Here is a 13,120-nt window from a genome sequence, read left to right as displayed (position 1 = left end):
CAGCCTCCGCAGCTCCTCTGGCTCTCAGCGTGCTTTTCTTTTCTTCTAGTTGTAGAAATTACACTCAGCCAGCCTTCCTGTTGTTTTGGACGATGTTTGCTCCGTCCTTTGGGCTAATTTTCAATTGTTGTGGGAGGCGACTATTTCCCGGTGTTTATCTATGCCGCCATCTTAGTTTCTCCTACCTTCTGTATTTGAAACAATGTTGCGATCCTGCTGGCTGAAGCCCGACGGACTAAAGCAGGTTTCTGGGGTTTTGTTTAGATTCTATATTTGTAACATAGTTGCTTAGAGTTGCAGCTCTAAGACCTTGGCAGGACCCTGGGCCGCAGTGATGGGCGGGTGCGCCCAGGCGGGTGGTGATGTTGGCACAGGAGGAGGCCGGGCCCGCAGGCAGGGGCAGGGGCAGGGCTGGCCCCGGCTCAGAGGCCGGCGGGGTAAATCTTTATTATTAAAAGTATTACGCTGAAACTGATTTGGCTCAGTGGATAGAGCATCGGCCTGCGGCCTGAAAGTTCCCAGGTTCGATTCCGGTCAAGGGCATGTACCTGGGTTGTGGGCAGCTGATCGATGTTTCTCTCTCATCGATGTTTCTGACTCTCTATCTCTCTCCCTTCCTCTCTGTAAAAAATCAATAAAATATATTAAAAAAAAAAAAGTATTACATATATTCCCTCCCCCGCATTGGGCCCTTATTTTGTTGTTTTCTTCACAATCCACTGAGCTGAGTCTGTTGAGTGTGTGTGAGTGGTGGGAAGAAAGAGCATTTGCAATAGATGTGACCTGGCTCTGGCTGCACCTCTGTTCCCACTTACTGCTGGGGTACTACAAAGGAAGGTTGAGTTTTGTGGAACACTTTCCAGCTAGTAAATGGATGACAGCCAACTGAAATGGTCTGATGAAGAGAAACGACCCCTCCTTCAATCCCTGGGAATTTAACCCAGACAGATGTCAGGAGTCAAAGGGAACCCTGCCAGATTCTTAGTTTTGCTAATACATATAGGAGTGGATGACTGGCAAGGGAGAAGGACAGAGCTGGGAGGGAGATTGGGGAGGGGGGGAATGATACAGGCCTCAGTCTTTCACTGCTTCCTGGGTTCTTTTGGCCTCTATCTGAATATTTGAAACAAAACACTCAGTTCACTGGCCAGAAGCCTAACTGCAGCTGCTAAAACATAGAATAGGGCAGTGTAGTCTTGAGTCAGCAACCTCTGTCTTTGTCCTGTTGCCTCTAGTTATGTATATTATCTCACTTAATCTTCATAAACCTGTGATAGCGATATAAAATACCCACTTCTCAGGTAAAGAAACTGAGACTTACAAAGTTTAAGTAACTTGCTCAGGATCACACAGCTCTGAACCACGAGGGCCACGTTCTAATTTGGAACATATCAAGCCATTCACAGAATTAAAGGGAAAGTTGAAAAATGGGTAGGAAGCCATGGGATCCTAGGCAGTGGGAAAGCCAGGCAAAGCCATATCACAGACTGGTCTGATTTGGTCACCACACTTGGCACTTGTACCACTGTTTGTTCAAGGTGCAGTGCTCTTGGGCTCTTGATTCCACCATGGAGAATTTACTCATAATTCCTCCGTTTTGGTGTCATTCTCTCAAAATCCAAGTTGGAACACCCAGTTGGCTGGCCTTATTTCACATGTTGGTGTTCTGCCTGCCAGGAGGCAGAACGGAGTCTCTGGCCTGTTTGACTTCTGTTGTGGAGGGTTGGGTCCTGCTTCCCACCAAGACTGACACAATCAGAGAGTCCCCCAAATAGGAAGAGTATTAGGGTGCTGAGCAGCAATAACCCAAAGTAGATGTCCACCATAGAGTCTCCGGGTGCAGATCTCCATGTGGCACACTGCTGAGGACCTGTCGAACTGGGGAGCTGTGTCTTCCCTGTAAACCAGGCTATTTTTCCTGAGATCAGGGTCTGCCTAACAGAGTACAACAGAACTTTCAAGCACTATACAAAATGCTGTATGTGGGTTTTCACATGAGGACCTCTGGCTGTTTCTGATTCACTAAAACTGACCGCCACAGAGATGAGTGACCAGCAGAACCAGCCAGCTGTTAGGATCAATCTAAGGAGGGAGCATGTGGAAGAGATCCGTAGGGGAAACTCTCCAATTTCTGGTCTTAACTGATCCTCACTGTGGTGTCCTGAGACCCTGAATTTGTATACACTCTGGGAAATATTTTATTGTAGCTTTCCTGACTGACTATATGAAACATTTTCTACAGTGGGAAGGAAAAAGAATTAATGCACATGGTCTTTCTTAAGTGATTTGCTTGAATGTCTTTGAATTAAGATTAGGGACCATAGATATCTATTTTTTATCCTCACCCGAGGATATTTTCCTTTAGTTTTTAGAGAGGGTGGAAGAGAGAGGGAAAGACAGAGAGAAATATTGATATCAGAGAAACGCATCGATTGGTTGCCTCCTGCACATTGGGGAGGAGCCTGCAACTGAGGTACATGCCCTTGACCAGAATCGAACCCAGAACTCTTCAGTCCTCAAGTTGACGCTCTACCCATTGAGCAAACTGGGTAAGGCCCATATCTATTTTGTAACTTCATCATCTAGCATTGTGCCCAGCATACAGTAAGCACCTAAAAAGTATTTGGATGAATGAATGAATGATTTTTCCTTAGCAGTTTTTTTTTTTTGAAACTGAATTGATTCTTGTGAAATGGTGGAGAATGTATAGTCATGCAGGTTTGAAACATTTTGCAAAATTTTTAGATTAAAAAATAATTCTAAGTCTGCTATAGGAAAAAGGACCACAGTGACATGCTTTTTGTGTTTTTAAAGGTGTTCCAGGATTTGGGGACTGAAGTACTGAATGGAGCTGCCAAAGGCTATAACATCTGCCTTTTTGCCTATGGACAGACAGGCTCTGGGAAGACATACACCATGCTGGGGACCCCGGTGAGTATTGCAATTGGAATGAGATATCTTCCTAATGGCACAGCAAGTTGAATCTCAAATGGTCCTAACCACTGAGAGAGAGAATGTGAGTTTCATAATCAGTCAACTTTAACAAGATTTAGTGGGCCATCTTCTGTATTAGCCAGTAGGTTTCTCAGCCCTTTAATTGAAGGGTAAACTTTGAATAATTAGCTCTGTTTATTAAACCCCGAAGAACCTTAGAATTTTACAACTCTCTTTGATGAAGCAGACCTTGTCAGTCCTTCTGAATTTCTCATATCATTGATAAGACCCAGCCTGAGTCTTAAGTGCTGGCCAGGACTGAGCAGAAATGAGGTTACATGTGTTTGACCTAGTGTCAGAAAGAAGCAGGAGAAACAACTATTGGGATGGGAGCTTTCTGAAGTATGTAGGACTTATGAGAGCCTTCTTTTATCATGGAAAATTAGAAGGGTAGAGTTCCTTAAGAATACCTCTTTATTTTAGAGTTAGAAGTCCGCTGCTGAGGTGAACTGGTGGAGCAGTGACGGCACTAACATTCTTATAACACTATGCCTCCTGAAAGATTATCCTTACTGCCTTGGGCTCAGCTCATGCTCACTATGTCCATGTTTATTGTGATTTTATATATTTGAAGTTAAAAGAAGAAAATGCCCATCAAATCAGGGGTATAAAGCCTTTAACCTGAGTACAGGTTAGCACTAGATCCAAGATTAAAAGAGAAGTCACTTCTCTCTAAATGTGTGTTTTGAGCATACCTGTATCTATTTTTCCTGGGTGTAGCAACAAGAGGTAGGTTTTGGGAGGAAACACCATGAGAAAGTGGCTTGATCCAAGAAGGATGAAACTTCATTTCACAAAAGCAGGTATTTCTTCCTTCTTGGGCTGGTGATCCGCCTCTCATCTGGTGCCTTCCTCCTGAGAGCACTGCGAATAGCGTCTTCGCCACAGTACCAGTGAAACTCCTTGGAGTGAACAGGCCAGCACCAGGAGCCATGTGCCCGTCCTCCTGCTGACAGCTCCTGAGTGTTGGGCGAGGAGCATCAATGAGAGTGAACAGTAATGCTTTCCTTCCTTCTGTTCTCCAGGCCTCTGTCGGGCTGACGCCGCGGATATGTGAGGTATAGATTCTCTTTTGACTGGATCCTCTCAAAGTAGGTCTCCTTTGTACACTCCAGTGAAATTCCAACCCTCTGGTTCATGCAGGGTCTCTTCGTCAGGGAGAAAGAATGTGCCCCACCGCCTTCCTCCTGTAGGATAAAAGTAAGGTAAGAACCTACCAGGCTCTGGGGCCTAATGTTCTTCCATTTCCACTCCAAATTCTGGCATGTTCAGCTGTTCTCTTTGCTTCCAGAGTCATCCAGAAGAATGGAGGAATGCCATAGCAGAAGTATCTTGCAGTATAGGAAGATGAGAAACGTATTTAGCTCTTTGGGTTGTAGAAAACTTAATTCCTTTCCTGAGGCTTAACAAGCAGGTGTCTCCTTTGTACCAGTTTGCCATGACTGTCTGGTTTCCTTTCCCTCACTCTCTGTCCAGTTTCATACTAGCTTTTAGACCAGTGGTTCTCAACCTTGGCTGCACATTAGAATCACCTGGGAATCTTTTTAAAATCCTGATTTCTGGGCCTCATCCTCCAGAAATTCTGTTTCTTTGTTACTAATGTTGTGGCCCCACCCCATAACAAAGAAACAGAATTTCCAGAGGATGAGGCCCAGAAATCAGGATTTTAAAACGATTCCCAGGTGATTCTAATGTGCAGCCAAGGTTGAGAACCACTGTTTTAAACTTTCTCCTCCAGCCCCCACTGTTGTTCTCCAGGTCAGTCATCCCACACTCTCGTTCCCAGACTGACTGGTGCTGGCTGCTCCAAGATGAAGTTTTAACCAGTTTATAGTGAAAATGTTGACCAGTTGCCCTTAGTTCTCTGTATTCTTTTTTTGTGTTGTTCAATTTTTGTTTTAATCCTATATAATAAAAGGGTAATAGCAAATTGTCCCCTCATCCAAGAGTTTGACCAGAGTTCGACCAGGGGGCAGGGCTGGCCCACCAACCCGCCCAGGGCTCCCCACATCCCCTGGCTGGCTCCACGTGATCGACCTTGATTGTGGCAGGCTGGCCGGACCCCACCCATGGGCAAATTTGTGCACCAGGCCTCTAGTTGAGATGTAATTTGTAAACCATAAAATTCATGCTTTTAAAGTATACAGTTTAGTGACTTTTCCTGATATTTGCAAAGTTGTCCAGCCATCATCACTATCTATTCCAGAACATTTTTATCATTCCCAAAAGAGAAAATGTTCATTTTAAAAATTAAATTATTGAGAACATTATTTTTACCTTTTTAAGTTTGTAAAGTAAAAATTTGCAAACCCATGTGCTTGTGTGTATGTGTATAAACATATGTATGTATATTAAAAGTCTTATTGTCCATGAAGTCTGGGAACCACTATTCTAAGAGACATTTAGGGTTCTTGTGTCTAAATATGAGAAGGTTAAGGAGAATAATTGATCAGGAGAGTGTGCATGGAGCCTTTTTTTGACGGTTGACTTCATAGGCAAGCATCTGGGTTTTCTGTGGAAAGTGTGCTTTCTTGTGTATCAATATCTTATTTTAATAATTAGTCATAGCTGTTATTATTTTTATTTTTTTATTTATTTATTTTTAATTAAATCTTTATTGTTCAGATTATTACATTTGTTCCTCTTTTTTCCCCCCCCATAACTCCCCTCCTCCCAGTTCCCGCCCCACCCTCCGCCCTCACTCCCCACCCACTGTCCTCATCCATAGGTGCACGATTTTTGTCCAGTCTCTTCCCGCATCTCCCACACCCCTTCCCCCGCAAAGAATAGTCAGTCCATTCCCTTTCTATGTCCCTGATTCTATTATAATCAACAGTTCATTCTGTTCATCAGATTATTTATTCACTTGATTTTTAGATTCACTTGTTGATAGATGCATATTTGTTGTTCATAATTTGTATCTTTACCTTTTTCTTCCTCTTCCTCTTCTTAAAGGATACCTTTCAGCATTTCATATAATACTGGTTTGGTGGTGATGAACTCCTTTAGCTTTTCCTTATCTGTGAAGCTCTTTATCTGACCTTCAATTCTGAATGATAGCTTTGCTGGATAAAGTAATCTTGGTTGTAGGTTCTTGGTATTCATCACTTTGAATATTTCTTGCCACTCCCTTCTGGCCTGCAAAGTTTCTGTTGAGAAATCAGCTGACAGTCGTATGGGTATTCCCTTGTAGGTAACTGAGTTTCTTTCTCTTGCTGCTTTTAAGATTCTCTCTTTATCTTTTGCTCTTGGCATTTTAATTATGATGTGTCTTGGTGTGATCCTCTTTGGATTCCTTTTGTTTGGGGTTCTCCGCGCTTCTTGGACTTGTAAGTCCATTTCTTTCACCAGGTTGGGGAAGTTTTCTGTTATTATTTCTTCAAATAGGTTTTCAATATCTTGCTCTCTCTCATCTTCTGGCACCCCTATAATTCTGATGTTGGTACGCTTGAAGCTGTCCCAGAGGCTCCTTACACTATACTCGCATTTTTGGATTCTTTTTTCATTTTGCTTTTCCAGTTGGGTGTTTTTTGCTTCCTCGCATTTCAAATCATTGACTTGATTCTTGCGCTCCTCTGGTCTGCTGTCGGGAGTCTGTATAATATTCGTTATTTCAGTCCGTGTATGCTTAATTTCTAGTTGGTTCCCCAATATAACATCGAGGGTCTCATTAGTTTTCTTGTAGATCTCATTAAGTTTATCGGCGGCTTCTAAACAGTTCTTGAGAGACCTTAAAAGTGTGGTTGTGAACTCTATATCTTCCATTGACAATTTTGTCCTGTTTCTTTGTCTCCGCATTTTGTTATGCTTCCTTGGTGCACCCCCTAGTGGTCTTTGTGTGCAGTCTTGTAGTTAATACCAGGGAGGGTTTGACCTCCAGGCCAAGTGGCTATGAGAATCAGCTGTTTCTGCAGTGAGAGAACTTCTGTCCTCTAGGGAGGTGCTAATCTAGCCTTTGCCTGAGGCTATCCGGCAAATGCCTCTGTGCAGGGCTTGGGCGGGGCGGGTCGCACAGGATCAGCAGGGTGGGCCGGAGAGAGCAGTTATGGCGGCTCTCAGTCCTGTCCCCAGGGGCTCTGCCTCTCTGAGTCCCAGCACCCGCTACAAAGCTCGGAGAGAAAGCTGCACTCGCTCTGACCGAAGCCAGACAGTCCCGCTTCTCCCGTTTGAGTCTGGCTCCCTAAAGACTCGCCTGTATCTGGAGCTCAGAGTCTGCGACTCCCTCCCGATTGAAAACGCCAACCGCGCCCTCCGCCGCCAGCCCGCTCGCGCACTCCGCACCTCAGAATTTGACTTCAGCACTGCGCCTCCTCTGAGTGTCCGTATGCGTTTCTCTTTCCTCCTAGTTGTAGGACTTCCACTCAGCCAGTGTTCCTGTGGTTCTGGGTGATGTCCCTTCCGTTTTTTGGTTTCACTTTTGAAGTAGTTGTTCAAGGCAGCAAACTCCGGCGTTAACCTATGCCGCCATCTTGGTTCTCTCGGCATTCTCTGTTATTATTTTTAAAAGGAATAACATGCCAGTAGATTCCTACAAGATAGAGCATATCTTAAGCAGAATCCCCATATATAAAACAGGTAAAATGAGAATTGTCCTACTGAAGTTAGGGGTAGGGACCAAACCCTGATCACAAGCTTCCTTCATTGCTCAGGAGTGGCCCTTGAGATGCCTTCATAGAATGAGAGAGCTCAAAGATCACATTTGAAAACCACTTCACCAAACAAGCTCGTAGACTTTGTGCTGTGGCGGCCTGAGCAGGGGGCAGGCTGGTGGCAGCATACCCTAAAACCATGCTGAAATAGCCTCTTGAAGGTGAGACTTGAATCAGTACTGACATTGTGCTGAAATGTGCAAAACTGAAACTGAAGTGTTGCTATCCAGTGCTGAAAACCCTGTTGTACACATGTAGAAAGAGACTCACGGGGGAACCTGGTGTGATCAAGGTCTTAGAGGGTCAAGGATGGAACTCGAACAAGAGCTAGGACCTTCTGATTGTTGGTTTGGTGTTTTTTCCCCACTTATTTGAAAATCTCATCATGTTGCTTTCCTCCAAAATTTAATTAAAATTTTTATTTACTGATTAGACAGAGAATCTATTTGTTGTTCCACTTATTTATGTACTCATTGGTTGATTCTTGTATGTGCCCTGACCAAGGATTGAACCCAAAATCTTGGTGTATTGATTATAACCAACTGAGCTACCCTGCCAGGGCCTCAAAGTTTAATTTTGAAAGCATGTTACCATCTTTCAAAATCTAACTATGTGCCTTTTTCCTCATGTCTCTAGTTTTCTGGAAATCTATAACGAACGAGTGAGGGATCTGTTGAAGCCATCTGATCAAAAAAAATCCTATACCCTGCGGGTCAGGGAGCACCCAGAGATGGGGCCCTATGTTGAAGGTGAGCCACTGTGGTCCTGGAGGTCTGAGACCAAACCAGAGCTAGGGAAACCCTCCTAATGGTCATTCATTCAGTCAACAGTTGTATAATGATTACTTACTCTGAACAGCTACTGTACTAGATGCAGGGTATGTACTGATACATAGAAAAGTGGTTCTCGTAGGCAAGCTTATACTTCTGTGGGCAGGAATCTGAAAACAGCACTTAATTACAAGCTGTGATGAAGGCTAATGAAAAAATAAATGGATGTAGTGATGTGGGTGAGTGGTATGGGGAAAGGTGAGGTCTGCGGTGTCAGATCTAGCAGGGCCCGGCTGGTTCCTGGGCCGGTTAGTCTTCTTTTCAGGGTACTTTCTCTTCCATTGGCAGTGGTAGGGAGATGGGGAGATATCAGGCACAGGGCAGGGTCTGAGCTGCTTCCTCATCACGCATGATATTTGGTGTTTGGTACCACGTGTCTTATTCCATTAGGTTTAGTCTTACTATTAAGTGGGAACTGTTGAGTTCTTCTGTGGAAGAAGTTTTTACTCTTTCAGGCCACGCATAAGAAGTAACATGTATATTTTATGCTCTTCTTGCCTCAGCAATATACTCATTTAAATCCTGACAAGGTGAGGGACATGAAAGATCAAGAGTTGGTCTCTCTCTGAACAGGGCTTGGCTAGTGGATGACTCAGTAAGTGTGCCAGTCATGATTCTGCTACCTGTACCTTTCCCCAAACTTTCCATCATAAATGACAGACTGAAAACAACAAAAAATACCACTTTCTTTGTTGGGAGCCAGTTGGAGTTTCCTTTGTCCCAGATGCTGGCCTTATCTTACTGAGCTTTCATCTTTCCCATGTATATGGCCTGTACAATTTTTACTATCTGCTTATCCCTTCCTTCCTTCAAGCTGATGTTTTTTTATATTTCATCCAGCTCTTTTGTTTGTTTTAGGACCTTCTTTTTAAAAAATTTTCCCCCAGTTTTATTGAGATATAATTGATATACATTACTATATAAATTTAAGGTTTACAGCATAATGGTTTGACTTACTCATATTGTGAAATGATTACCACAAAAAGTTAACATCCATCATCTCATATAAATACAATAAAAAGAAAAAAATTTCTCCTCTGATGAGCACCGTTAGGAGTTACTCACATAACAATTTCATATACAGGGTGCCCCCCAAAATCTCTGCACACTTTAACAGCTGGTAGCTCAGTTTTGAAAATGAAATATATTGTAAGAAAACCTGCCTTTATAATTATCTCACGTGTGTGTATACATTTTTGGGGACATCCTATATATCGCAGTAATGTGAGCTGTAGTCATCATGTTGTGCATTATTACTTCCCTAGTACTTAATTATAACTGGAAGTTTGTACCTTTTGTCTACCTTCCTTCAGTTCTCTCTCCCCTCTACCCCCACCTCTGGTAACCACACATCTAATCTCTTTCTATGAGCTTGGTGGTTTTTTTAGAATTTACATATAAGTGAGCTCATACAGTATTTGTCTTTCTTTGTCAGACTTACTTCAGTTAGCATAATGCCCTGAAGGTCCACCCATGTTGTTTTTTAATGGCTGAGTAATATTCCATTCTGTGTGTGTGTGTGTGTGTATGTATACATTGTATATATATGTATACATCATATATATATGTACCTATATCTATATCTATATCTTGCAACTTAATTTACCCATTCATTCATTTGATGGACACTTTGGTTGTTTCCATGTCTTGGCTATTGTGAATAATGCTGCTATGAACATGGAGGTGCAGATATCTCTTTGAGTTAATGTAGGAATGTTTTCTTTCTTCCTTTTTATTTTTTCCATCACCATTTATCCCCTCTAGGAATATTTTCTTTAAGAAAGCATAACGACAAAACTAGTATCACATCTAAATAATAACAATTCTTTTTTTAAAAAATATTTTTCTTATTGATTTTTTACAGAGAGGAAGGGAGAGGGTTAGAGAGTTAGAAACATCGATGAGAGAGAAACATCGACCAGCTGCCTCCTGCACACCTCCTACTGGGGATGTGCCCGCAACCCAGGTACATGCCCTTGACCGGAATCGAACCTGGGGCCTTTCAGTCCGCAGGCCGACGCTCTATCCACTGAGCCAAACCGGTTTGGTAATAATAACAATTCTTTACTAAAAAACGTTAGTCAGTGTTCCGATTAGTGTGCTAGCATTTAGAGTCACTGTATTTAGCAGTGAGCCTATGTAGTTACTTTGCTCCTGAGTCTCTGATATAGAGATTCACTAGCACAGTTATGATGGCCCTTTTTGATTTGCGAAGTAATCAGTCATAAAAATTTACTCTCATGTCTTCAGCTTTCCACCTACCTAAATCTTCCCCCTTCTACAGAGGCCAAAGTCAAGTCTTACTTCCTCCATGGAGCCCGCCCTGACCACTTCTCTGATTTCCTGAGCATTGATTATCCTCCTCCTGTGACACTTGGCCAGGTTGTCATGTATAGTATAACTGCTCATGACTGTAAACTGCGGGAAGATAGGGACACATCTACCGTATGTCAAACTGAGTCTGTCATATTGTGGGGAGATAGTACCTGTACACTTCAGGAATTTAATGAAGACCAAATGAAGTATTATATGAAACTTTTTTTGTAACCTACATAGCAGAATTGTAAGGGATTTTATTGTTATTGATTGGTTGTTGTTGACGTAACTGCTATATGAATTAGTCTTAGATTATAATCTCTGTGAGGGCAGAGACCTATGTTTCCAGAGCCTATCACAATACTTAACAGTAGGCTTCCAATAAATATTTGATTTAATTTATTATTTGAATGATTTAGAAAGTTCTCTCATGTCTATTCAATAATATAAAGTAGAAAAAAATAAAGTAGAAATGATAAAGTTCAAGAACTAGAGGGAAAGGTTAAACTTTACCAAAAATGTTATTTAATTTTTTTCTCCTTCACAAATCTGATAGGTTTATCTCAACATGTAGTTACCAACTATAAGCAAGTAATTCAACTCTTGGAGGAGGGAATAGCAAACAGGTAACACATTTGTTTGTTCCTATCATTCTTTTGAGCCTCATCCTTCAGTCCTGTGTTCTCATCCCCCTTTGGCATGTATGACGATACCTACCTCTGCAGCTCCCAGCTCCTTTCAGGAGGCCTTTCTCACCACAGTAATGTACCCACGGTAAGGTGCAGTGACTTCAGATTTAGTGCTCTTCTCACTTGTAATGAGATGGTCTTAAACTGAAGAATGATTGACTTAGATTTAGGTAAAGGGAAGGCTCTCCTGACGTAACATTGGAATGAATTTATGAGGGAGACTGAATTCTATCTGGCTTAAGCAGTATTTGTCTTTCTGCACTGTAATTCAAGATCTACTTTTAAAGGTCTTTCTGGCACTATAAGATTAATATTCTTTGTTTAATCACAACATTCTCTATCTTTGAGGTTTCTTCTCCAGCAAGTTCTTTACCTCCCCTTGTCTTTATTTAATGGGTTCTTGGGGATATTCTTCCAATACCACTCTTTAGTATTCCCCTTTTCAACTGTGATTTTTGTTTCTGTTGCTTAAAAACAAAGTTCTAATGTAGTTTAGCATGAAGATACATTCCCTTTTATTCTCCGATATCAGTTCCTAGAATACTGCTTCTGCCTTCATTGGACCATCTCCTAAATATACTGGACTAAATATGGATGTTTTATGATTCTCATCTGTAAGCCTCAACACTAGCATTTCTTGTGTTTCCCATGGATCCTCAAGGATTCACCAGATGTAAACAATCCTCGTCCTAATTGTCTTGCCTTGTATATGTAGAATCACAGCAGCTACCCATGTTCATGAGGCCAGCAGCAGATCCCATGCCATCTTCACTATCCACTACACACAGGTTGGTTTCCTCTTATATTTGGTTAGATTTCTTCCTCTCCTAGTCCCTTTTGACTTCTTCCATTTACAGGTCTAGTAAGCTGTGCACCTAGAAAGGGTAGAGGCATTTAATAAGACTAATTAAAATATCTTCTACTTATATTTACTTTTAACATTTCAAAGAACTTTCATATCTGTGATCAGTATGAGCATTTAAAGCAAATAGCAAGATTGAAATAAAAATAACCATTAAAATGAAAGAACAGAAGATTCACTTCTATTATAATGGAATGAGGAGGTCAATAAACCCTATCCCCCAAAAGCAACCATAAAGCTGGACAAAACTGTCAAAAGTAACCATTTCTGTATTCTAAAAATAGATCACAGACATATGATAAACTGAGAAGCATAAATTCAAGAAAACTATTGAATGTACACTGTACATTGAGCTGTATAGTGTACTCAGGTATAGTGGACTTTCTTGGGCTGCTCCCATCATTATCTCTGTTAATAAGGCAGTTCAGTCAGGGGAGGGGAGGTTGTGAAAACCAGCAGTTTTGCGGCTGCTGGTACCAGAGGTGTGGATTTGGGGCTTTGCCAGTCAAAGTGGTGATCTCAGTGATGAGTGAGTAAGGAAGGCCAGTGGCTCCATTGTCTCAGATTGTGGTTCTGTTTCAGGCAAGAATGAACTGGCGGCTAACGGGATTTAACAGGGATTCCGAGGGATGACACAGCCATAGGGGCTGTGATCAGATCCACACACACCCTGTGCACATACACAGCAGAGACTAAATAGGCTCAAGCCAGCCACAGCCCTGACTGGCAGCATCTGCACATACATGCAGAGAAGACTCAGAGGGCCCTGTGACGAGTGAA

General features: G+C 42.1%; 1 protein-coding gene across 1 annotated transcript in view; it reads left to right on the top strand.

Annotated features, from left to right (window-relative positions):
• The window catches only part of STARD9 (StAR related lipid transfer domain containing 9), a 98,531-nt gene that overhangs the window by 29,625 nt on the left and 55,786 nt on the right, over positions 1-13,120 (top strand). Inside the window, exons 4-9 of the mRNA XM_081112709.1 lie at positions 2,815-2,931; positions 4,020-4,052; positions 4,138-4,199; positions 8,280-8,392; positions 11,346-11,415; positions 12,194-12,266. Coding sequence (XP_080968835.1) covers positions 2,815-2,931; positions 4,020-4,052; positions 4,138-4,199; positions 8,280-8,392; positions 11,346-11,415; positions 12,194-12,266 — 468 coding nt within the window. The remainder of the gene's footprint in view (positions 1-2,814; positions 2,932-4,019; positions 4,053-4,137; positions 4,200-8,279; positions 8,393-11,345; positions 11,416-12,193; positions 12,267-13,120) is intronic.

Source organism: Myotis nattereri (assembly GCF_964212035.1).
Source record: "Myotis nattereri genome assembly, chromosome: 1".
Classification (NCBI taxonomy): Eukaryota; Metazoa; Chordata; class Mammalia; order Chiroptera; family Vespertilionidae; genus Myotis; species Myotis nattereri.
Note: the sequence above shows the minus strand (reverse complement) of the source record. Positions and strands in the feature narration are given on the sequence as shown.